This window comes from Nipponia nippon, unplaced genomic scaffold, assembly GCF_047370975.1.
Source record: "Nipponia nippon isolate SJK-2023a ecotype South Korea unplaced genomic scaffold, ASM4737097v1 scaffold_10, whole genome shotgun sequence".
NCBI lineage: Eukaryota > Metazoa > Chordata > Aves > Pelecaniformes > Threskiornithidae > Nipponia > Nipponia nippon.
The window spans coordinates 22513012-22540764 of record NW_028262291.1 but is presented as its reverse complement, the minus strand read 5'-3'; the positions used below and the strand labels follow the sequence as shown (position 1 = coordinate 22540764).

General features: G+C 41.4%; 1 protein-coding gene across 4 annotated transcripts in view; it reads right to left on the bottom strand.

Annotated features, from left to right (window-relative positions):
• The window catches only part of LDLRAD3 (low density lipoprotein receptor class A domain containing 3), a 116700-nt gene that overhangs the window by 75380 nt on the left and 13567 nt on the right, over window positions 1-27753 (bottom strand). For 2 of the 4 annotated variants that reach the window (XM_087745961.1, XM_087745964.1), the window contains exon 2: window positions 3225-3371. In XM_087745961.1, coding sequence (XP_087602087.1) covers window positions 3225-3371 — 147 coding nt within the window. The other 2 variants (XM_087745962.1, XM_087745963.1) reach the window with 2 other exon arrangements.

The following is a 27753-nucleotide window of genomic DNA, read 5'->3' as shown; positions in this document are numbered from 1 at the left end:
ATACTCACATACATGAGTGACTGAATTGTCCCTCTGAAGCTATTAGCAAGGTTAGGTGCTTAGCAGGATTCAAAAGGGGATGTTTCCTGGGTTAGAAGCATCATCCATCCTTGAGACAATAAGCCAACTTCCTCAATTCAGACATAAGCCTACAACTAAGAACACAAAACCTTCCCAGCCTCCTTACTAATGCTGTAATTCTTTCTCCCAGCGACTCCTCTCCCACCCCATGTCTCTACCATGGTGCACAGACTGTAGCTACACAGGCATATTCAGCATCCCACACACACAGTGGCTGGTTCATTAGACATGCTTCTCATGGCAACATACAGAGTTAAAAGCTGCCTACTAAAATGGAGAGGATGGAGATGCAGAACAGGCAGCTTGAAGGGCTCTGGATGCATTACAGAACCTGGTTTGCATGAATATTAATTTTTTGTTTGGAGATTCAAATGAGCACTATCTGCATTCTGTTTTGGATTATCTGACCTGTTAACAGCAGGTCAGCACAGGATATGAATCCCTTGCTCCCCCTGTTGTCTCTTTTCCATGCTAATTTTACATTTATGAAGGTGATCAGAGAGCAGATAGATGTATGGGAAGAGGTAAGAACAGTCTAATTATCTCTGTTAACTTGGGAAGGATCAAAAGGATGCTCATCCAGAAAACTGTTAGCCAATCAAGTGGGCTGGAAGTATTTAAATAAAAAACCCAACAAAGGACAATTCTGCAGAAACTTAAATTCGTAGTTGCAGCATAGCCTAGATGAGAGAGGTTTACTTGAGTCTGTCATGACGAGAATAACTTTTATGAACTGTCATTTTGCAGCTATTTATATTTTATTGTCAGTTACTATGTTCATTACTGTCTGCAATTCACTAGATCCAACTGATTTTGGTAAGGAAATTTTTGAACTGAGTCTCACAAAGCCTGTTTTCCTGTTACTGATTCATGGGCAAATACATAGCCCAGGCTTCATTAAGAAAATCTTCATTAAGGTTCATGAAAATCTTCATTAAGATTTTCTAATTGTACCAAGTGAAACAAAATTCATGCAAGACAGAGGATGACAACATTCTCAGAGACAGAAAACCTCCTGGTTTGTATCCTATAAATATAAAGAAGTGCCATCATTCAGCTTGTTTTAAGAAGCAGAAACAGCACACCAAAAGTCATGCTAGCAGCACATTCGGGAGCCAGGTAATGAGGAACCTGAGAGTCACGCAGCTGTTGTCATAAGGAACATCTCACTGAAAGGTACAGGTTGAATTTTGGACATTTTTTTATTCTTGCCAAAGCTCCCACTAATGTAAATTCTGATAGGGTTTAAACAGACATGCATGACAAAGATCAATCCTTACAACAGGTCCATCCTTTCCTAAGATGTTAAAATCTAAGTAAGAAAAAAAAAAAATATTAACCTGTCTTCAATGTTGCAACATAAGCCTGATGCTTTATAAAGACTGCAAAGCATCAGATATTTTTTATACAGATACTTTTAATGCCTTAGAAAGAGAGAAAAGCTCACTGGCTTAAAGCAGAACTACATATGAAGATTTCCACAGCACAGTTATTAAAGCTCCTTTATTTTAAAAGGGATGGATAACTGGGGTTAAAGAAGAGGCATCAAGTAAAAAAAGCAAGAGCATTTAACCAAACATGGCATTTATAGTCAATTAATTTGGAAGAAGCTGTTCTTTCTTCCTTCTGCTCCATAAGTGAAGCTAATGATGTCTTGGAAGTGTCCTGGGAAAGGTAAGCTTCTTATAATTTGTTTTCAGTTTAATGAAAACCTCTTAAAGTAGCAATATTTGTTAGACAAAAAGCAGTAACTTACTTCTCAGAAATTTCTCAGTCGCTATAGAACCACAAGAAATTTGAGAGTTTTTTCACTCCCAACTGGATTTCACATCACAGTGTTATGCTGCAGCATAATCTTGCCCTCTGGGTAAAACATTGTGCTGGTTTTGGCTGGAATAGAGTTAATTTTCTTCATAGTAGCTAGTATGGGGCTATGTTTTGGATTTGTGCTGAAAACAGTACTGATAATACAGGGATGTTTTCCTTATCGCTGAGCAGTGCTTACGCAGAGTCAAGGCTTTTTCTGCTTCTCACACCACCCTGCCAGCAAGCAGGCTGGGGGTGCCCAAAGAAGGCAGGAGGGGACACAGCTGGGACAGCTGACCCCAGCTGACCAAAGGGATATCCCACACCATATGACATCATGCTCAGCATATAAAGCTGGGGGGAGAAGAAGGAAGGGGGGGGACATTCAGAGTGATGCCATTCGTCTTGCCAAGTAACCGTTAGCGTGATGGAGCTCTGCTTTCCTAGAGATGGCTGAACACCTGCCTGCCCAATGGACGTAGTGAATGAATTCCTTGTTTTGATTTGTTTGCATACACAGCTTTTGCTTTACCTATTAAACTGTCTTTATCTCAACTCACAAGTTTTCTCACTTTTACCCTTCTGATTTTCTCCCCCATCCCACTGCGGGGGGAGTGAGTGAGCAGCTGGGTGGTGTTTAGTTACCTGCTAGGGTTAAGCCATGACAAACGTGTAGGCTAGAAAGTTTCATACTAAATAACGGTTGAATAACATTAACTAAAGTTTAATTAGTGCTAAGAAAAAGATGAAAACACAGAGAACCACCAGATCAGGCTTTTTTTAGCTCTCTAGAACTGGGAGTTCTGTAGGGAGCATTAAAACATGTAAACATTATTAGCCAATTCTTTTGGTCTATTTTCCAGAAATTTAGTATTAAGTGTCAAAAGGTTAAGAATTACATTTTGACAGGAGAGAACAAAAACAACAGGATACAGTCAACAATTTTGAAATGAAAGGAACTAGTCTTGATGGCCATGGAGGTCAACTTATAGCACTAGGCCAGCTTGCTGAAGCAGTATACGCAGGGTCCTTAAAAATCACAGAGCACCACTCTTCCACTGGAAGAACTGGAAGTCAAGTCTGTCTCAATTTATCCATCTGTGAATAGGGGTTTAGGTACCTGCTACCAAGTGCTATATTAAAATTGAACAATTTGAAGAACGTTAAAGACCTGAAATAATAAGAAAGGCTGTACATTTTTTCTAGCAATAGCTAAGTTAAGAAACTGGCAGTAGTTCTGTTACTTACCCAGTATACACTACAGAACACACCAGTAACACTACCTAGCCAAGCCTTGCGATATTAAGCATGTTAAGGTCATAGGAATGGTCACTTACGGCATTCCTTCTCATCACTGTCATCAAAGCAGTCCGGCAGCCCATCACACTGCCAGGCCCCTGGGATACAGCGCCCGTTACTGCACATGAAGTTTCCAGGAATGTTGCATTCGTTTGTGAAGTTATTCCCAGGCAAGAGTTGGCTCTCTGTGATGAACAAAAAAGAGGAAAGTTTACAGGGGATTTTAAAAAAGGCAGCAAAAGCAGTCACTGAGCAATCTGTTTATCAGTGGTTAAATGAAGACAAGACAAATGGATCTTGACCCTGGTTATTTTGCCATTCTCCTATCAGTATCCCAAGTATGGTACTTGGTAGCACTTTCTTTTTCCCACGTTATCATTTTTCCTGTTCTCCCTTCACACTCCCCATTTTACAGATTTCTTTGTTGCTATTTTCTTTCTAGGAGTGTACGTGCAGCCTTCTATGTATCCTCAAGTCAAAGCAAAGTTTGCTAAAAAAAAAAAAAAATAAAAATCTCTCCTTCTCAGGTATGGTCTAAACACAAGTAAAACAGATGAGGCTACAAGAACTCAACTTCATACTCCCATGCTTTTGTCAGATCAGTACTTAGCTTGCAGAATATTTTTTTGCTGTTGCTGTTACCTGAGGGCTAGGAACCAGGTAACACTGACTAATTCATACTAGGTTTTTGATTAAGTTTTAAACATAGTGCTGCTGATCAAAGTTAGAATTGAGCTTCTTGGTGTTAATACAGTCCCCTGGCATACATCCGTCCACAGGCTAGTAAGGCAGTTGGCACACTAAGAGTCTGTCAAGTGGAGGGGGTTTAGTAGCAGGATACTGGAGATCAAGAGCACAGTGCGAGAAGGAAATCTAGAGATTTGCCTTCAAGGTTAAACACAGCTCTAGTCAGTCACTTTAACCTACTGTGTTTCCCACTTTGTGCATTGTTTTTGGAATGCAGATATCACAGAAACACAAACTTCAGTGAAGGAAGATAGTGACACTCAACAGTTTAATAAGGACCAAAATGGCATGTCATGTTGTCGAGCTGGGGGGAAGCTGCAAGACAAGGCAGTGGATGAGAGAAAGAATATCCTTCCCCTCGTCTTCCCCTGTCATGTTTCAGACTAGGCCCAGGCAACATGCACTTGGCCAGGCTAAAAACAGAAATACAAACCTTCCCACATGAAGGTGGAGGTGTCACAAAAATATGCTCCCCTTGCCTGCCTGCATATCTTCATGGTTCAAAACCAGGAAGAACAAATTAAGCTGGCATTCAGCTTAATCATTTACCTATCATTTACCTATTTTGAGAATAACTGCAATATTTTTGGAACCCTGAGGGAGTGGCAGAGCTGTAGTCAGTTCCCTCTGTTGCCCACCCTACACCAGCTTGCTTCCAGCTCCTGTTGGAGTCCAACTCCTTCCTCTCCCTGGGAAGGCCTGAGCTCCAGGGGTAAGCAGAAACACTATAAACACGAGTGCCCCACTCTTCGCCACTGAACGGGGCACAGAGCAGATCACAGCTGCCAGGATGAGCAATTTCAGGCGAGACTTCATTCCTGCAGTCCCAGGGAGGAACCTGCTCCATACAGACATCTTTGGAGAACTCAGCTGCCAAAAGAACAAGCCCCTAAGCATGAGGCTTTCCAGAAACTCCTGAATCAGCCAAATGCAGATGGTTCCCTTCCTCCCCACAACATAGCAAAATGCTCCATCCCTGATGCAGGCAAAACTGCTAAGTTTTACATCACTGTTTCAAAAGACACATGATAGGAATGCTTCAGGGAGGTATTTATTTTTTACACCTGTGTCTGCCCCAAACAATGTATTTCCTCTCAAATGTTACTTCTTGCAAATACTCTCCTGGGGATGTTTTAAGAATCTGCCAGCACAGAGCAGATAGCTTAATGGAAATTTGTCCCAAGCTGTTAAAAGACAAAGTAGTTCAGAAAAAAGTGGAAATAAAGTCTTCTGAGGCAGATGGGGCAATCTCAGCCACTGGCCACGTACCCACAGCCACTGGTAACTCTCCTGCTATAGCACCTTAAAGAAAGTAAGTGACAGCCAGCAAAAAGCAAGCCCAGGCTATGCAGCTAGAAATTTGACGTCTTTTTGCTTTCAGCAGTTTCATTCAAACCTCAGTTTCATTCCCTGCATCACTGCTCTTCTGATCAAGAAAGAATGGGTTTGCTTTCTACACTGAGATGGGAAAAGGCTACGGCCTAGAGCACACTGGAAGAACCTCAGCTCCAGCCCACTCAGGCAGGGCCTTCACTGCTCCCAGCAGCTCCCAGGAAAATGCTGTGCCCAACTCTACTTCATGCCTGAGTCCCTAAATCTAAATCAGCAATGGGAACAGTCTGTTCTTGGCTAGTCCTGCCATGAAACACTGAACAGATACAGCACTGTCAATAACCACCCTCAGGCTAGTGCAGCCTTACAGCATCACTAAGTTCTGTAGTTCTATGTTCAACCAGCAAGGGATTTTTTTGTTGTTTTTGTTTTGTTTTTTTCCTTAAACCAGTGATTGAACACATTCAGATCAATCTTCATATCATTGACCTGTACCTGGTAAGTAATCACCAAACCAAAATCGCCACTCTCACACAGCTACAGAGGGTGAAACTGTCAGCACTACACAAGCTCCTATTAGCAAACAACTCCCAGTGCGCTAATAACACCTCTGCCTGCAACTGGAGAAAACCTACTGCAGTATTACAAAACTATGACACGCCGTCACCAGATCAGGATACAGAAGAGATGAGATACCCCGGTATTCTTTGCAATGTAAAGGCACAGCCAATATGGCATGTTCTCAAGTTTGTTACAAAGCATCCAAGAGCTTCAACAGCAGAACCTAACTCCTGTCTCCACACTGTCCCCAAAAACTAGTTTTCAGGTCAGTATGGTAACACTGGAAGACTTTCTTGGTAGTTGTCATAACTTTTATTAGAGAGAATTTATAAGTTCTCAAATATTACAAAACTGAAATGTCCTGGCTAAGAATAAATCTCTGATGTAAAATGGAGTTATTTCAAGCTTGACAAGAGAACTAGGAATTACCGAAGCTTTTGCTCTCAGAACCTAAGCACCTAGGCAGTACATTTAGGCAGCAACATCAAAAAGGTGCCATTCTCATGGCATCTTTCTCTGTTGCTCTGCGCTGCCTTCTTGTCTAACCAGACCTACATCTCTCATCCAACCTGCTCTACTTCCACATAGAAGCTGCACCTACTAAAAATGAAAAATCCTGCTGCTGACACTTAAGTGAGAGCTCTTCTAGACTTGGGCAAGTTGCTAGCTAAGAACCGAAACCAGGTCAGGTCTCACAGCTACCTGCCCTAACTACAGAACTGTCTTCTCCCCCCTACGCATCAAGGTGTTCCTGAGAAAACATGATAACTGGATGCATTTCAAGCACTGTAACACCTCCTGTGCAGAATAACCAAAGTTCAGCTCCTGTCAGATCTACTGCTGTTATCTTGCCTGAAAAGCTTTAGCTGTGATCTCCACACTTCTTTAATGAAAAAATTCAGACCAAGCCAAATCATTTAAGAAATTATTAAGTTTCAAAAAGCAAAACACACAAATAAAGAAACACCCCCCCCCCAAAAAAGCTATCGAGTTACTTTTAACAGCTCCTTTAAATAAATGCTATAGTTCTATGCTACTAAACTGAAGCAACATTCCAGGAACAGATACCAAATTTTATTTGTTACCCAACAAGTTGTTTGTTACCCAATAAGTTGTTTGTTTATAGGATTTCCTTTGTCATACAATAAATTTATTGTCAATGTTCTTCTAAAGCAAGGATGTATTACTAACCTTTTCACCAAACAGGAAACAAAAGATACTGGCAGATCAAGTTACTTGCCAACAGCCCTACGCAAGCTTTGCTGCAGAATGGGAACACGGAACTCCGACTCAATCCAATTTCAAAGCAACAGCTATTTCTCTCAAAACATAACCTTCATTAGCTGCTAGAAGAGAGTTGCAGGTTACAGACAGCAATTTGAGAGTCACAGTTAACGCATCTAGAAACTTGTTACGTGCATTACTCCATCTTCAAAAAAATCCATTGGTGGATAAAGAACTGTCAAAACAATTGCACACGTGGAACTGTTTTAAATTGTACTGCTCCTTTTGCTTCCTTCACTTTGCAAGTCTCCTCTATTAGATGAAAAAACTCTCAAAGAAATCCTCAGTGCGGTCATCACCTCCCAACCCTCAGGAATGTGATGTTCCTGCCCACTCAGTGCACAGCCTGCTGCATGCCTCAGAGGGGCTCTGTACATGCACACGAGGAGGTGCAGTGTTACAGACACGCACAAGACAGACATGGAAAGGCCCAAACCAAATCATCTTGTCCGTTTTTCTAATAAGGTCCATACAGACGTCAGTTTTGTGCAGCCAACTTGCTATACCGCCTGTTGGCAGGGCCTGAAATTCCTCCAGTCTGGTGGAGCTGGCTTTCCCATAGTTGACATATTTACCCTGCAGCCTCTTTGACTAATTTTGAATTCAGCCCAAATATGAGCTACACGTATGTGTTCAGTTAAGTAAAGGAGGAAGGGAAGAAGAGGAAAGAAGGTGACCATTTTCACTGCAACACATTGCTCACTTTAAGAGGCATACCATCTGGGCTGAATAAAAAAAAAAAGGGACTCATGTTCCCTTACTCAGTCCCCTTCAAAGTGAAAGTCAATCTGTTTTAGCAACCACTTCCAAAAATGTTAGCATCTAAATATTTAATACTCACTGAAAAAGAATCAGGGAAAAATAAATAAAAGGCCAAGTCATACTGAGCACTTCACACTGTATTAAGAAAGCAAGTCAAGGTTTTCTTTCACAAAAAAACCTTTACCTGAAAGCACTCCAGAGAACTGTGCACATTAAAGAACAGATCACTACTGATAACACTGCTGCCTCTGTATCAGAAAGTGTAATGAGTAAGAGTATGCAGTCACCCTGGCCAAGGAGGTTTTGAGGAAGAAATACAAGACGCTTACGTGTTCAACACCCTCATGAACAATGCCAGCAACTTCAGCCTCTTTGCAAAGAGGATCTATTGCCAAGGATGAAGCATGAACTCTTCACCGCCAAACCTTTGGCATGTCTTTTGTGGGAATCCTGGTATCTTCACTGGATACTTTCAATGGATCACTCCTTAAAGTTTTTGAAATGTGAAGAGAATTATTTTGATCCAGGCTGATATGTAGCTGTGAGACCGAAGCGGTACTCATGATACTTTCCTATCACGTGGTGCACACAGTATGCTCCATACTTGAATGAATTCATTCTTTCTTTCTGCTTATCCACTTGCCAGGTGTAAATCCACACCAGGTTTGATTTCAGTACATAAGAAATCTGTTCTCACTCTACTGAAATCTGCAACGTCTTGTGAAAACAATAGGAGAGAGACTAGAACAAGTCAGTAGCTGGAATTTGCAGCAAGATGACATCAAAAAGACATACCCTAAATACCTGCCGATATTTGCTCACCAGCAAAATACAACTAAAGAAAAGTGAGCGATAATGGCAGACTTGAACAAACACTATTTGATCTTCCTCCGACATCTTAAAACATAGCAAATAAGCGGTGCTAAGTGCCTGGTAGGATATTACAAGATTTGATTTCTCAGAGGCTGCAAAACTATTTACAAATGCTTACATTCAGGTTCAGTTGCTTCTGCAAATTTAGCGGCTAAGGACAGATGTATCTTAACATACTTCTTTATGTTGACATGAAGCACCTGACTCACTCCACATCTACTAACACAGATGATGCACCCAGAAGAGGAATTCAAACAATGAGCATGAAGAAACTCCAAACATTATGCTTTGCCTATAAACTTCAGTTTAACATGTGCATGCATAAACTTCACTGGCAATAGAAGTATGTTGTCAGCAAGATAACACCAGTGGAATTAAGGTAGGCTTGGCTTAACACTCACTGCACTGAAATGGAAGGCAGAGCCAATTTGTGCTTATGAGAGAACACCAAAGTCAGGACTCCTGTAACCACCCAAAGAGTTTGTGGCAACAAACTTGCTCAACCTATTTACTACACTTTACCCATTGTTAAAATGAAAACAGGGCACTAGTTTTTAAAAGGAAGGTCCCATACTGAATTAAAGTATGTAGACCGTTAAAAGATTGCTCATTAACAGCATCAAACAGGTAAGGGAAGTACACTAATGAGGACCAAGTTTACTTTTCACCTCTTAAATAGACATCTTTGATATCACCCAAAAAGTTGTTTGCAGCTGCACGTTCATAAGCATCTCTTAAATCCCCATAAATGCTAGTCTTCAACTTCATTTGCTTTCTTACGCACTACCGCAAAGGTGGCTTGCCAGAACAGAAGAAAAGCACCTCAGTGCACATTCAGGCTGGCTTTGGGAAGCAAAGAATAAGACAAGCTCTCTCTTGCTCTGCCATAAAGCCTCTGACAACACCTAAGCCATCTGTCACAAGTAAAGGACACCTGCCAGTGATTATCTGACAACTTAAATCCCCTTGAACAGCTTTAATCCCTACCCTCCCCTATCCTCATTTAAACCGCCTGATGATTACATTGCTTATGCAACATTAGAAGTTATGAGGGTTATTTGTAAAGGCAGACTGACAGCCCCACTGCAATACGACTGCTCAAAAATGTTTCTTCACTGAAGCAGGAGGTAAATTAATGATTATTCAAGGAACTGCTCACTGTTCAGGTTCAACTTCCCCTCCTTCAGTTTTCCAACTGTGATCCATGAGATGCAATATATTCGATATCCAGCATTTTCCAGATTTAAAATGGATCAGGCCTAGTCAAAAGAGCGGAAACTCCCATGATTACTTCCAATTAAACACTAAGTATTACTGAGGCAAGTCAAAGTCAATGGGAAAACCCTTTTTAGAGCACTAAAAAGGATAGCTTCTTTCAATTTAGACAGGAAAACTACAGCAGCAGGGAATGCAGACTACTATCGGATGCCCATCCTTCACCCACTAATTCCTCACAGCAAAAGCTGCCTTTACTGAACTGGAGAGCAGTTAACACATCATGATCTCCACCATAAATAACACAATATGCATAGAGTATCTTTCTCTAAATATCCTACAGTGTTAGTTCAAGCAATTGGCACATTCCCTGTAGTAGGTAGCTGCATTTCAGCACTTAGCCATGCAAGCGCCTGAATTAAGTATAATCTTCTAAATCATTCCCTAATAAACAACCATTTCCTTTTTCCTTGCAATACCATGTGCAGGAAGTAAGCTGAGGTGAACAGGCTTACTTTAATCCTACAGCCTTCGTGGCTGGAGTCTATATTTGGGGACTGTGTATTTCACTAGAGTCCCCACATTTGCTCATCTCCAGTGCAGCTGCTTGAGTACACACCAAAATACGTACACCTCCTAGGTCTGTGGGCTCTCAGCACAGTTAGTGTGGTGAAAGAGAAACAGGCTGTGGGCCGTTAACAGTACAGAGTGAACACAGCTCCAAACTAGTACAAGTTTAAACAGAAAAAGGAGGAGAGGAGGAAGAAATACTTATTTAGATTACTGGGTGCACCTCAAAAGACAAGCATTCCCCAGCAAGGTCAAATGGAAATTACATGCTGTTCTTATCCAAACTAAAGCTACTCAACCAGATTGCTTCCTTACAGAAGCGGCAAAGGTAAATATATCTTATTCTTAATACATTTGAGGGATGTATTGCTATAACACCACCCGGAAGACAACATTATTTTTGTCTTCACAAAAAGAAAAGACTAAAGGGTTTACACACAATAGGACAGAAGACCTACAACAGATCTTGGGACAGAATTTAGATTTCATGATCCCAGTCTCTGCTTTAGCAATATACTTGTAATTACTTGCCAACAGGAGTCAAACAGGTGTGTTTGTATCACAGCTGCACCTAAGAGACATTAAATGGGGGGTAGGGGTGAAGGAGGAGATAATGAGCTCATGTGTCCCATCACACTACTCCGATCTCCTGATGACATTCCAGCTGACATTCTGCCTGGAAAATACAGAGATCATGCCTGAACTGTGACAGCAGCAAGACTGAGTCTGATTCACTCACTTATGAATTTAAGCATTTAACTCCAAGAACTGCATATGCTGCTCCGGACAAGAACAAAGGAATAATGGAGTTGAGCCCTTTTTATCTGCTGGTCAATAACATTTACGATCCTTCATAAGGCAATGGAGTCATCACATGGCTACCTTTCTCCCTAATTTTGGTTAGTGAAGACTCCTGGATACTCACGGCAAAAGGGGTCAGTACATGACCCTTAACTTCTTTCTTTTGACTATAACGGCCACATGAGTAAATGGTTATCTTTACTGAAGTTTCCCCATCCTGCTTGCCCTCAAACCCCCCAAATAACTTATAGTGGAAGACCAGCTCAGACTGACTCATCCACCCAACCCCTAGAACAAGATCAATGCTCCAAATGCAGGATTGCTTTGTTCATCCCAGACTCCTCTCCAGTTCCTCCCCCCACAGTGACTTTAAGCAACTGTGAAAACCATTACTGTGCAATGAATTAGAGCATGCATTTACACAGAAACCCCTAATAATTAACATCCTCTGGAATGGAAACATTTTGCCTAATTATGTGTTCCTCATACTCTCAGAAAGGCTTAGCTATTATCTCTGGGCACTTAAACAGAAAGTTTACACAGTCCAGAATAAAAATCTGAAATACAAAGAACATATTCCACCAATTGTCATCTTGAGGTTATTGAACAGTGACTCTCTTCTAATCATATCATCTTACCCACAGGTTATTACTATTTTTCTGATTTTCCAAAAGAGCAGAAGACACTGTCACAAAAAAAATATTCCACAGCAGTGCAACTGAAAAAAAGCAGGCAGGCCTCCCCACCACACTGACCCCCTAGAAACACCGAGTCCAGAGGGAACCTACTCTCTGACAGGAAAGCTGACCAGTTACCATCTCCACGTCAGCTCCACAGTCAGGTTCTTAATCACTTTAACTTCTGCGCAGCTTAAAGCCAGATGTACGTTCGTAAGCAGAATGAGGAGAGAAACAGAAGGGGCTGCTGCACAGTTTCTAGAAAAGTCTATACAGGATCTTTAATTTTTTGAAGTAATGCGCATAGTTAGCAAAGAAAAGTGAAAAGGTAAGACGAGCAGACTTTGGGGGATTCTTTTAGTTTCTGCTGCACCAGGAGAAGCTCATGTTTCCGATTTTGGTATGGCAGTGAGCAGTTATTTATACACCATTAAGGCTTTCAAACAGCAGTCAGTGACGACCACTGACTTGTGGCTTTCAGTCTTCAGAAGATAACTCCTTTAGCACAGTGCTTTGAGTCACAGGGCAGTGGCATTCCTCCCTTGAAATCACTCGTAGCAATTTATCAGCTGTACTCCAAACACCAGCACGTTAACAGGACCACTTGCCTTTCCACTTCTCAGAAGGCACTGCTTCTGAAGGCACAGTCCCATGTTCAGACAGATTATTTGGAAGTTCAGCTTCAGCATCAGAAAACAATAGCCATCTTCACAGGCTGTGTGACAAGACCTACCCATTTCTGAAACAGGTCTAGCTCTCCTGTCCCAACTAGTGCCAACAGTTTGGCTTAGACCCTTATAGAGTATCACAATGCTGTTTCCCAAGAGAGACACTGCTGCATGAAAATTTGCTTTGACTGCAACCAGCTTAATGTCTGATGTATAATCCTTTTCCAGATGTTCCCTGGGTAGAAATGCATACTTTTAAAATTTAACTTCAAGCTTTAATTTGATGGAAGAACACAAGACTAGTGGTGGCAAAAAGATAAGCAATACAAATACGCATCAAAAATGCAACTGAGCATCTTGATTGGGGTAGTACCAAAAACAGCAAGAAAGAACAAAAAACTAAAGATGTAACTTCTATATTCAAACATGCTAAAAGCAAAGTGAATCCTATTGATTTTATACCCTCCATACTCAGTAACTTTAAACACACTTCTTAATAAGACATAGAGCCTGTGTATATAGAAAAGAATCCAACTTCTTCATGAACCATGTAATACATTCATCACTATACACCAGCTACCCTGCAACAAAGGGCAACAGTAAGTCACTGCGGATCACATTACAAACTACAGACACCTACAGAGGACAGAAAAGATAATTGTTCTTAGCATCTCAGAAGAGAGAATATCATCTTGTTTTGCTCAGCCTCTCCGCCTTTGAGGAAAGATTTCTCTGTAGCACCCTTATGATACAGTTAGGTATATTATCCTCCTCTTGGACAGATTCAGACCATGCTTTGAAGAGACAGTAAATCAAGTTATACCATAACTAGTGTCAGATGAATAAAAGTACAAGTGCCTGACACAGTGAAGAACCTTACATTAGTCTGCCAGTCGTGCCTTAAAAGCCTGGATTTTAAAAAAGGGAAGGAGGCCTAACTTTGCCTTGGTAAACTTTATGATCAACAGAGTATCATCTGTCCTGCCACAGACAACACTGCCCTATCTCACCAAACTGAACAGATATGCTGTCTGCATCAAGCCTGCACTATCTGCTCATTTGGTATTACTTCCCCTGAAAACACAGCCTAAATTATTCTCAACAGGGCATGGATGTAAAGAGAGTAAATAGAGTAAGTAATCACAGTCTTGTTTCTCTTGTCCCAAACTACTATCAATATCAAATCCTTATATCAAACTCCCCCCACGTATGATTGCAGAAAGTCTTGGATTTGTAGACCTCATGCTCAAATTACTACCTGCCATCATTTTGGAAGATAAACACTTGATTTTCACAGCTTTTAAACATCAGCTTAATTAGAACAGAGATATCTGAAATACTTTCTAAAGAAACAGGACTGTTGCAGGTTGCAGCATCAACTCTGGCTGCTGGTCTGACCCACCACAGGAACCAAACCCATCTTTTATCAGGGCAGGCAGGGGCAGCTGACTGGAAAGTTAAATTATACCAGTCACAGCCAGGGAGATGTTTACATTCCTCTGTCTACAACAACTCTTAATGCTGAGACTCTTCCTCCACCAGTGTCATCTCACTGCTTACCCTGCTGATAAGATAGAGTAGGAGAAATGTACTCATGGCCAACATCCACCTAGCGATAAGATTTCCAAGCTGAATCTTATCTTCTTTCTTCAACAGGAAGAAGTCTGAGCACTAATCTTGAATGGCTTATTGACAGGGAGGAAAGAAAAGAAATACAGTCTCATACTGACAGATAAACACCTTGAAGGTAGGAGGAGTACTACTAATAAGTTTTAGTTTATTCAAGGATCTTTCCTAGGGATTCAATACAAATTTGCCTTTCTTTCACAAGCTGCTGAGACAATTACATTCTGCCTGCAAAACACAATAGAACATGAAATTTTAAAATGCTCTCGCAATGCAGGGCCTAATCAGTCACCCATAAATCCAGCCTTTAAATATTCATGTGAGATGAAACCAAACTGCTACATACATATCTGTATGTAGTTACTTTCTGCTGTTATACCCAGGTTTTAGCTACTTGTTCTCTCAGCAAACACAGCCCTCTTTGTCTAATGTTTTCCTTGGCAACAGGATATTTCCAACAGCATCACCATAAGCCATAAGCTTGTGTAAGCCGGTAAGGACAAAAGGCAGAACTGGACAGTAAATCTTGTACAAAGTGAACACCAAGATAAAAAAAGAATGTATCATTCAAATAATAGGAAGGGCAAGAAAAGGAATAAAGAACAACAAAGTTTGAACTGAAGTTATATTTGGGATTTTGTGGCATGGCTGCAGAACTGTTAGAAATCCCATCAGTTCGGTTCAGGTACACACATTTGAGACGAGCTGGTAAAGAAACATTTGTCCAACCAATACCTAGCAAGCTGCAGGTCCAGAACAAAAGTGAATTTGATGTCCAAAATTAATCAAATTTAAAGGAATAACCTACAACAACAGAAATGATGAACAGAAATTCCATTTAACAACATGCATTTTGGTTTGGGTTTTTGGGGTTTTTTTTTTCTAACAATTGGAAGGGGCTAGGTTTAAATTTCCTCACACAATACTCCATGTCAATAAAAGCCTACTTAGTACAATTAAGTTTCCCAATCACAGAATCTGAACATTTACTTTCAAAGATTAAAAGGTTTTCAATTGCTCTTTGAGACTTGTTTCTGCAAGGACTTTTTTTGCACTATGCAGATGCAAGAGGTCATAAAAGGCTGCTGTTAACCTCATTTTCTTGCTTAAGAACATGTATTGAATTACCTGTACTTAGGGGCCTCCAGAGATGACTGTTAGCTGTGGAAACTCTGGGATGTTCAGCCGTACTAGCTGGGCAGATTCTTTTAGGTCTTACACCCAATGTAAGAAAAATCCCACAGTTGTTCTGTCTAGAGAAAACAACTGATTCTCTGTTAGTTTATTTCCCCCCATGCAAGTGCTACTTCAACCTGCTCGTTCTGTTGGCAGAAGAATGTTTCAACCAGTGAGGGGAAGAAAAAAAAACCAAAACAAAACCACCAACAACCTCTGCACCTCCAGAGGCCTTAGAGTCCAAATACATAAGATGACGACAGTACAGAATGATATTATTCGTTAGTCGCTGAAGCACTATGTCAAACTAACCATAGATGCTTTTTGTTCATAGCTGTGATTAGCTAAAGGCGCATCTCAACAGCTTAAGCTGATCTAGATCAGAGCTAATAGCCCCATCTTTCTCCAACCCCAGCTATAAATTCCTGTCTTCCCTCTTACTATCCGGTTGCATAAACTTCACCACGGGTGGGCAGCAAGCTTTAAAAAAGTTACACTAAAAGCCTTTAGTTCTCAGCGCTGTCTGAATCAACCCACCACCAAGTTTCAAGAGCATCTGCCATCACAGAAGAGAGGGAGAGGAACACACATGCCCTGGAAGGAGGGACAGCCCAAACACCTTATGCTGCTGTGGAAACACACCCCTAAGTTAAGAGCAAGACAAGGACTGTAGCCTTTTCTCAGGCTAAACCAGATAACCTAAACCCAAAACACTCCTCCATTTTCAACTCCAGCAGACATCGCTTAACCTAATAAAGTTGCTTGAGCTTAACAACTATGCCACAATTCCTTCTCTAAGCAGCAAAGGAAAGTTTTCAAGAGCAATAGTTGCCTTGGCAGCTGCATATCAAAGTCTTCTCCAGTAAGGAAAACTGCACATCAGAACCAGACATGCCATGCTGTGTCCCAGCAAGCATGTAGGTGGTGAAGGCTGGTATCCCACACTGACATCTTACTGGTGAATGACCATTTGACAAGCGTGCTAGAGACAGAACGTGCAGGGCTCTGAAAGCGAACTCACTGTCTAAGCATGGCGGAGAAGCAAAACAAGATGAAGTTATAATAACGATATCCTCCTGATGATATCAGGATAGTAATTTATGCATTTAGGATCTGACTGCATGTTGGTGCAGCACATCAGGAGGGGAAAGTAAGCTGTGGTATTGGTAAAAAGGAGAGAACTCAGGCTGTGCGACTACATGAAAAGGCCACACCTCGGAAAGAGCCTGCAAGACACAGCTGGGATGTAACGCTCCGTAGAGGGGCCAAGTCCAAGAAAGGCCAGGATGCAGGCCAGAGTAACAAAACAAAACATCAACAATGTCCTTAACCATAAAGAAAAAACTCATAACCTCTCACTCAACAACACTGAGCTAATTTCCAAGTGTGAGGAGATTGATGACAGATAACCACGATTTTAATCCAGACAGAGAGACAGATCTGCAGACTTCCCTACCCGGGGAAGGCAACTCAGCTCCTGCTTTGAAGTCTTGCCCGAAGAACAGAAAACAAGGAGACCAGAAACCTCTCTCCTGAGGCTCCTAAAAAAAATCTGGAAGAGGAACAAGAATGTTTTTTTCAAACAGTACACTGAAGCAATAGTTAAAGTTAGGAGAAGAATTAGCAGAAGACAATTGGAGTCAAGGAAAGGCAACAGTTTAGTAAGAGGAGAGTGTCTGTACTAGGTGCTAGTGACAGCACACGGCCAGTGAAGATGGGGTACTGTTCCTAAACAGAAGCATTACCTGGAAATAGATTATATAACCTCTTCAAATAGGAACACAAATCCAACAAATAGAATCATAGAATGCTTTGGGATGGAAGGGACCTTTAAAGGCCATCTAGTCCAACCCCCCTGCAATTGGCAGGGACATCTACAACTAGATAAGGTTGCTCAGAGCCCCATTCAGCCTGTCCTTGAATGTTTCCAAGGATGGGGCATCTACCACCTCTCCGGGAAACCTGTTCCAGTGTTTCACCACCCTCATCGTGAAAAGTTTTTTCCTTGTGTTTAGTCTAAATCTACCCTCCTTTAGTTTAAAACCATTACCCCTTGTCCTGTCGCAGCAGGCCTTGCTAAAAAGACTATCCCCAGCTTTCCTGTAGGCCCCCTTTAAGTATTGAAAGACTGCAGTAATGTCTCCCCGTAGCCTTCTCTTCTCCAGGCTCAACAACCCCAGCTCTTTCAGCCTTTCCTCATAGCAGAGGTGTTCCATCCCTCTGATCATTTTTGTGGCCCTCCTCTGGACCCTCTCCAACAGGTCCATGTCCTTCCTGTGCTGAGGACTCCAGAGCTGGACACAGTACTGCAGGTGGGGTCTCGCCAGAGCAGAGTAGAGGGGCAGAATCACCTCCCTCATTCCACTGTCTATGTCATTGATGAAAGTATTAAACAGCACTAACCTCAGTACGGATCCCTGAGGGACACCACTTGTCACTGACCTCCTCCACCTGCACATTCAGCACTAACCTCTGGATGCAACCATCCAGCCAGGCTGCTATCCACCAAACAGTCTACCCATCAAATCCATATCCTTCCAATTTAGAGAGAAGGATATTGTGGGGGACTGTGTCAAAGGCCTTACAGAAGTCCAGATAGACGACATCCATAGCTCTTCCCTCATCCACTGATGCAGTCACTCCATCACAGAAGGGCACTAGGTTGGCCAGGTAGCACTTGCCCTTGGTGAAACCATGCTGGCTGTCTCGAATCACCTCCCTGTCCTCCACGTGCCTTAGCATAGCTTCTAGGAGGATCTGTTCCATGATCTTCCCAGGCACAGAGGTGAGGCTGACAGGTCGGTAGTTCCCAGAGTCCTCCTTTTTACCCTTTTTAAAAATGGGTGCAATATTTCCCTAGAATAGATAATATTAGAAATAGATTAGAAATTAGAAATAGATTAGAAATAGATAAGAGTTAGACTGAAAAGAGGGCATACATGAAGATCACATGAGTTGGGTGGCAAAACATGGTGCAAAGTGAACTTAGAACATCTCTGAATCTTCAAGGGGAAAGGCAACTCATTCCTCTCCAGCTGCAATGATGATGCAGAAATGGACATACACATCTTAAGAAAAATCAATTTCAACATAACAAGCCAAACTAGAGCCTTGATTTCAGAGGATTACCAGGTTGGGTTATAATCAGCCAATTTTCACCCACCCTATACTGAAAACATGACAAGCCATGGCGCAGCCACAGTGACACCCTTGAGACCATCCAGGACCTCACACCACTCACAATATTTTGGAGATCACTCCTAATATACTGATCTAATTCAACAGTGAGACATCACAGGACACAAGCCTCTTCAAGTGTCATGCCCTAGGTCTATTTGAAGAGATTTTGCCATTACTTTAGACTTGAGAGGTTTCTTCTATGAAAGACAATGTGCATTTGCCCTTTTCCCGTAGCTCTGGTCACATGTCCTCCACTAGGCAAGCCTCAAAGAGAGTTAAGTGGGGGCAGAAGATGGGGCTCAGGAATGATAGATGTATACAACAACTGGTTATTTATTTGAAGTTGGGAATTTGCCATAATCACTACCAGGGACCTAGAAAATAATCACTTCAAGTGAAAAATAACAGCTTTTATAACCACCTACCTAAAGCATGATTTTCTCCCATTCAAACTGAGCTCTTTGATGTGCTTTATACAGTGATAATAAAAATTTATACAGAAGATAAAGTGACTCAGTATTTGATGCATGGATTAGATTTCTGCTGCTTTCTGTAAGCAAATCAATAACGGAAAAATAAATGGCATTTGCATTGTGTCAATGGGAAACATGCTGTTAGGAAGATGCATGGCACGGATTATATTGAAGTGAGAAGCTCATTCTTTTCACAGGAGTTTAGTTTCACCTTATCTATTTCAATTATTCATTGTACCAGAAGCCCTAGCCAAGAGCAACTATGTTTTTCCATTGTAAAGGAACGTATACAGTGCCCCCACGCAGACGGGACGTTAATGTGGGGTGCGCAGTGTGGCTGTGCAATCTTTCTGCAAGGTATTGGTGACCAATTCTTTCCAGCAAATACTGCCACAGCAAGATACCATCTACACACGCCATATATTACAAACTGCTTTCAAGCTAGCAGTAAAATCAGGGGTTTGTGTGCAATATTGGCAGTCTTGGATTTTGCCTCTTTCAGCATTTGCTGTGTTTAACAGCACAGTGAAGAATACTGGAATGAAAACAGACAGAGGAAGATTTAGCAAAAAGCAGAAAAACTTTTGATGCATGCATGACAAAAATGAATGTTTCCCCAGGAGCAGTGGAGGCAACTGTGGTCAATGTCTCTGGAAAGGGCCACACAAGAAACAGTCCATGATTTAGTCTATGTGGTGTACCAGCTTTCTTCCTTTTCCCATTTTTTGCTTTTCTTTGATTCCTGCCAATTCTGTTTCCTTTATTTCCTAAAATTCTCTGACCAGTTTCCAATAAAGAAAAGTAGCACCTGCTTTTTAAAAGTCTAAAAAAGCTTAAAATGCCCACAGACAAAAAGTCTCAAAGAGAAGCTTCCCAGTACACTCTAGTTATGAAAGAATAAGCATCTATATACTTCAGCCCCTAATCCAAATATTTTGGGTGTCTCACTTGAGCCACTTGCAGCTTCCAAACCTGGATGTTTTACTCAGATGGGTCAATCCCAGGACAAACTCCAAGTTAACAAAAATTAATAAGTTTTTGGTTAACTACAAAACCATTCTTGCCTTTTAAGGCTTCATTCAACATTTTTCACATTCTTCCACTGAGCCAAAGCAAAACTCAGGAGATCTCTAAAACCTCACTATAACCCCATGCATCATTTTGCTGGTTTAACAAACTCTGAAAGCTCCACGTTCCTCCTGGCATCCATCATATTTATGTACACTACAAAGTGTACTTTCTGAAGAAACCAGGCCAAAGACACGTCCAGACAGAGAGCACCAAACTGGCAAATACTGGGAGGGCTGCAGAGCAAACTGATGAGCTGAGGAATCACCTACAGAGTTACACAGTTGGGGACCAGAAGGAAGAGACATGATATCAGGAATTTTGTGAAAATTTTCAACAAAAACAGAAGTCCATAATATCTCAGTAACCCAGAGAACTCAAGATGCCCAGCCATGGCATGGCTTCTACATATTAAATAATAACATTTTTATTCTCAAAGTGTGTATCTACTTGGTTCCAAGGCAGGATACATTCATTTTCACACAAAACCCGAACCGAAACTTAGGATGCACTAATTCCATAGATTTGCCAATCTTTTTTTCAAGGTTCTAGGGAAGCAAGTGTTATCACTTGCAGTAGCACCTGAGACTGGCCATAATGGACGTGGTCGAGAACCTTGATGAATACACTCTTGAAGCAGCAGTTTCAGCATGGTGCCATTAAGGGTTAATTTTAATTTTGAGTCTCATTGGCCTAGTCGGCTGTTCACATAAATACCAACCCAGCAGATATAATTGCAAAGCAGGTATATTTGGCTCCAGTCACTCTGCCAGTTTAGCGGCAACTAATGTCTGAAAATTGCAGGGTGTAAATTTAGCATAGTGGGTCTTACACATTGTGCTTTTTTACTCGCAGAGACTGTATTTGATTTATCAGAATTAAAAGAAAGTTATCACGCTTTATGAAAGCTTGTCTGGTTTTTTTCCCCTAATCTCTGGAAGGAAAGAAAGAAATATGAAAAATCAGGCTGTATTGACTGGATAATGACAAAGGCAGCACAGCTCAAAACTTTGCATTTCTGAGTTTCAACAGTCATTTCTTTCAGGTCAATGAGCAGAGAATTGCTAGTGCCAAGCAATGCCGATACTTCTACCAAGCAGCTATCAAATCTGGGTAAGATAAGGCAAGCAAGAAGAGACATCTTTGGAACACAAGGACAACCGGAACATATTTTCTCTCTAACAAACATGTTCAAATTTCTTTTACAGCCCCAAGAAATGAGCAACTGGCTAGCTCTAACTGTGGCTCTCCGCTATCACTCACATACATTTGCACCTTCATTTCTGTCCTTCACACACACTATAAGAAGTTCAGAAGACAATGAAAACTGTACATAATAGATATTTTTAAGGATGCTCTCGTAGGCAATATATAGTGCTAGACTGACAGCCGTTGCCATCAAAATAGACTACTAGTGTAACACATACGGGCACTAGCCAAGGTTTTTCCTACTTCACTTAACACACGTATGCACCAGCAGCAACCAAGCAAAGCAGTCTCCGGCCATTCCATTTCCATGAGCCATCATGTCTGTGCATCACTGCTGTTATGATAACTCTAATTCTTACTTAACAGAACAATGTCTCCACCCACTTGCAGCCCATACTGGCTGCTGCTCATCTGGGTTTAGATTTTCTAACGAAGTATCTAAGCAGACTTACTCCAGACTTACAAAGATTTTCAGTCTCTCAGCACCTGAGCTGCTGCCACACATACCCTCGCTTTAAACACATGGGCCCATATTTAAGAGAACAGGAATCTTGCTGAACATTCAAAACTCATTTTTCTCCTGGGGAAACCTGAATTGAAAATACTTGGGAGCAATAAAGATCCTTAAAAAGGCACCCAAGATTCTTCATAGACTCATTTCTTTAATTTTGATTCCCAGCTACTGCAACAATTTCTGCTTTTCTTAAAAGACAAGTTCACATATTCCGTTCATACCTTCTGTCAAAGAGTTGCAGAGTCACAGCTCCCACCTTCCCAGTCAGAAAGCCTGGTAAACTGCAATCACCCATACGCTGTGGTTCTCTCTCTCCTCTGAATCCACTTCATTAGGATCAGAGAAACAGGCCTCACAAGTACAAAGCTCTTTGAGGTAATAGACCCTGCTATAACTTTGGAAAATTAGCTAAACATTTCAGAAAGAGATCACATACTTCAGACAAGATGCAAAGCAAATGGAAAAAGAAAAATTAGAGCAAAGACTTTCCTCCTACAAAAGAAGTAGGAGGGGGCTTTCATTTAACACAATTATCTTCCCTAAATTTTCCCTTCACTTATACTTCCCACTGGCAAGTTACTGAAGTATATGGAGATCAGTACTTTAACACAAAAAATCACTCTTACAAAGGCAAAAATATTTGGTCAAGAAGATGAATCCCACTCTTAGATCATACAGATGATGAATTAGAGACCTTTTTTAATGTTGTTTTTATTACAAACAAAAAATGCCACTATCCTTCAAGATGCTTCCAAAAAAAGGTGCTTTCCTCTTTATAAACACTAATGCTTAGTGACACCCTGTCACAGCAATTTACCAGGACAGCTATACCATCCTGTTAGCAGGAAACATTACACATTAGCAGAAGACAATAAGCCATACTGTCTAGCACACAGGATAAGCACCATCATGAGAGACAGGTGATGTCACTAGATAACCTGTGACCTCACATATTACACTATACATCAGCCTGCTCCGTTTTCAGAGAGACCCATACAAGTGCCTCCCAGACCGACTCATTCCAGACAGGGCTTCGTTTGCCAGTATGTAAGGGGATGCTCATCATTTGTTGTAGTGTAGAAGTAAATTCCTTGCATGCAAGAACTAGAAAAACTGAGTTTTGTGAAAGACACAGAACTCGGCTGCGTTCTCCACTTCAAGTCTGAAAGAAAGCCTACTTGCATCTCACACTGCTTCGTGTGGAACGAGACCTCCTGTGACTCTGGCGACTAGCACAGAGGAAAGAGGATAGCCGACAGTCAGGAATGGCTTCCTTCAGCCATACTTCATTAATAATTTAACTGTTAACAGCCATGTAACTGGAGTGGTTGCAGGAGAAGTGAACTGTATAGTTGTCCATTATATTGAAAACACTTCTCTTCGGTTGTCTTTGCTTTCTACTTAAGCAATAGGGCTTTTGTTCAAAGGTTAGTCCCTTTTAAAAAGAAAAAAGGTGTGAAGCTCAATTAATAAATACAATTCAGTTAAATTTTTTTAAAATACACACATTTTTAAATTAAAAATTAAAAATTCACAAATTTTTAAAAATTTCACACATTCATGTGTGAACTCAAAGAAGGACATGTGAACACATCTATGATACAATACCCCAGACACTGACATCCTTAAGCTAACGGTGAAAGTTCTTGCTTCCTTTCCACTTACACAGTCACTAAGATTACTCATATGATCAGCATCTCATCTATAACATGCCATATGCTGACTCCGAAGAGAAGAAGGGGGCAACACACAAGGAACAAGTAGCAGTGGCAAGACGAGTCCTCTCAGCTAGCTGGAGGTTGTAAAGAAGATACAATCAGAAATCCAATGCCAAAGAAATGAGCTTTCTGGGAAAAATTAATTTCTTACTTCCTCTAAAAATCTACTGCCAATGGTACAGAGTATCCTTCAGCATTCAGGAAGGTTCCTCCCAAAGGCAGGAAGGCTTTCTCACAGAGAATGCTACCAGCAAGGTAACTTTGCAGCTTCATTACTGTCATTATTTGAGTGCCTATTAAGAATTTCTCAGTGTATTTCAGATAACCTGGTAAACAACATGTTTCAGGAAGGGCCACGCGATACTGACACAATAGGCTTGGGTTCCTGGATGACTTTTCTCATCGGGCTCAGACACAACAGATTGTCATGTCATTCACAGCGATCGCCAGAGACAGGTGACACCACAACTTCTCCAGTATGTCAACATACCTTCTGTGTTTCAGAAGCACCTTGTCAGCGAGAAGCATATGGTAACAGAGATGCTTTGTGATCAAACACTTAGCACAAAAAATTTTGCATGGCAAGATGAAAACCACAGTAAAACTTTAAATTTATACACAGAATAAGCTTCCTTCCCCTCCATGTATCTCCCAACCAGAGCACAAAACTCGGTGTGCCACTAGAAACCAAAATCCAACTACTCCTTCCCCATAGACCAGCCCAAGTTTCGATTTCTCCTTCTGTTGCACCAGTTTTACATTGGAGTTGCTCCTCTGAAGCTGTTAGAATCTCACTGCTGAAAAGCAGCACAGAATCAAGCATTTTGTTTGTGAAAAGTGAAGGTTTAAGCCATTGTACTCAGACCTTAAAATATCTATTTTCCCCCTCTCAATTTGCTGCCTAGAAAAGTCTACAATAAATTTTTCTGTGAGACATTAAAGAACAGATTCAGGAACATACTGTGCAGGTATGTTACTGATAACCTAGCCGAAATGAATTCAAGTCAATACTCTCAGTTTTAACAACTCCTCCATGAAAAACTATTCACGGAAAGTAACAGCATCTTTTGTGTCCAGTTGTTTTCCTCCTCTTCCTCCAAAGAGAGGTGACACTGTGAACAAGATGCAGCTGGGTGAAAAGATTAACTTCCTTCAGTTTTAATGAAATTTCATTTTTAAACCAACACTTTAAAAAGGAAGTTTGCTAACTGGAAATTGAAACAAGAATGAAGTAGTCTTTAGGAAATCCCACAAACCAGCTTAGTGACAGTGACGTTCTTTCTAGCCTTGTCATTTCAATGAAGTTTAAAGACATCACAATACCTCAAAACAAAAAGACTTATTTCTGAGAACTCGGTTGTCAATTCATTTTTTATATTTATAGCAGTTTAAAACAGAGACAATGCAGTGAAACATACCCACGTAAGTTCATCTAAAGAGGAGAAGAATCCAGACACACAGCCTCAAAAACGTATAAAATTAGTAACAAAATAATTCTTGATATATGTTTAAGATAGAACTGAATCCATTTGGAAACTATGTATGTTTATACAAAAAAAACACCACAACAAAACAAACAAAAAAAATACAACACATTCCCTTCTAATGCCTCATTGGCGAACCAGACTCAGATGAAGGACATGCTCCAACAGACTGTGTGCAGGTTTTTAGGATGTAGCACAGCCTTTGAGAACATTTTGTGTTGCCAAACCCTGCACAGGTGTTAAATGGTTCAGATTCTGCAAGGTAAAGACAATGTCCCAAACTATAAGAAAGTGATCAGAAGATACTATGATTAAAGTCCTGTTACAGTTACTTACCTTTGGAAAGGTGGATTCAACAAAGTGGATCAAAGATGCTTACAGTAGCCCTAGGGGATAAACTATATAGATAAACCAATAGTCCTTCCTCATTACTAGGTATACGAGACTGTGATACTGCACCGTTTCTTCATTTGTATTTTAGAATCATAGAATCATAGAATCGTTAAGGTTGGAAGAGACCCTTGAGATCATCGAGTCCAACCGTTAACCTAGCACTACCAAGTCTACCACTAAACCATGTCCTCGAGCACCACATCTACCCGTATTTTAAATACCTCCAGGAATGGAGACTCAACCACTGCCCTGGGCAGCCTGTTCCAACGCCTGACTGCCCTTTCAGTGAAGAAGTTTTTCCTAATATCCAACCTAAACCTGCCCTGGCACAGATTGAGGCCGTTTCCTCTTGTCCTATCACTTGTTACTTGGGAGAAGAGACCAACACCCACCTCACTACAACTTCCTTTCAGGTAGTTGTAGAGAGCAATAAGATCTCCCCTCAGACTCCTCTTCTCCAGACTAAACAACCCCAGTTCCCTCAGCCGCTCCTCATAAGACTTGTGCTCCAGACCCTTCACCAACTTCGTTGCCCTTCTCTGGACACGTTTCAGCACCTCAATGTCCTTCTTGTAGTGAGGGGCCCAAAACTGAACACAGTATTCGAGGTGTGGCCTCACCAGTGTCAAGTACAGGGGCACTATCCCCTCCCTAGTCCTGCTGGCCACACTATTCCTGATACAAGCCAGGATGCCATTGGCCCTCTTGGCCACCTGGGCACACTGGTGGCTCATGTTCAGATGGCTGTCAGCCAACACCCCCAGATCCTTTTCCACCAGGCAGCTCTCCAGCCACTCCTCCCCAAGCCTGTAGTGTTGCATGGGGTTGTTGTGACCCAAGTGCAGGACCCGGCACTTCGCCTAGTTCGTATCTTACACAGAACAGAGACTATGCTATGCTAATAAAAACAAGCACCACATATTTTCCAGGACATCTATTTTGAAGTTCCCCTCTCTAGTGTCCAAACTGCTGCCAGAAAAGAAATCTGCCGTACTCCACCCTGGGAGACTGGAAGCACTCACCCTTTTGCAGTCAAGAAACACTGGAAGGAGAACCTGCATAATTCCAAATCCTCATCTCTGATGGTACGATTTAAAGTACATTCCTCACAAAGAAAGCAAAATATAACTACAACTCTCATCCACTCCAAAACTATGTATTCCCATCATGATGGAAAACCATCAGAAACAGCTCACATGTGATTCAAAGTAGGGCTATAAAAGGGACAACTGAAACAGCCTTCTCAGCCAAGCTGATAGACAACAGCATCAGACAAAAGTAGCAAACCTTTAAGCACTTTGAGCACCAGCAGGAAGACAGCAGTCCAGCAGAAGCCTCTCTATCTGAACAGGTAAGAGAAACAGAAGTGACACGCAGTGACGGTGTATCACACATGCAGGGTTGACCCCTCCAACTCCAGCCTGTCCGCGGTTCAGCCTTTCTTGGACACGCTGCTGATGCGAAAAGAAATCCACAACCCTATCTGATGCTGTTTGCCCCATTCTTTTTGTAAGCTCCTCCAGTTTTATTGTGGCCCTAGGGCAAAGCATCCATGGAAGAAGAGTGAAAAGGCACGCGGACAACTCCCCCATGAAACATTGGCAAAAGCAGTGAAATGGAACTGACAGAGGAAATGTACCATTTCCTAGCGTCCTACTTACCAAATCAATCAGAAATCAGCTCCAGCAATTAAGTGATACTGAATTATTGATGACACTCACTTTGGGGAACTGAGCACTTACCAGCATTTATGAAACTAAAACTGCGGTGGGTAAGTGGTATCTCCATTTTAAGTAAGGCACAAAGCAAGGCAGACAGCAAACAATTTGCCTGATGTTATGCACTGCCAAGGATCACCGTTATCTCTAGGATGTTATCTTAGTTTTATTTGTACATGGTCACACATCACCTTGATTTGTGTCCCACTCTACCCATACGTAAAATATCCCCACTTCAGAGGCACAGTGAGTACTCCATGTACAAAATTCAATCATTTCAGTAACAACATCTTACTACTATTTTTTTTTTTTTTTTGGGGGGGGGGGGGGGGGGCGTGGAGGTAGAGGCTGCATTCAAAGCAGTGGGCAGCAAAACGGGAGCCAGAGAAAAAACACTTTAAAATGTGATCTACAACATATGTTCGGTGGCAGAATTTGCCCCTGAGAAAGCAAAGAAGGTCTTCAAGCCCTACTATTTCAAGATACTGTAAGTCTGTGCATAGCATGTCTTCAAGTCA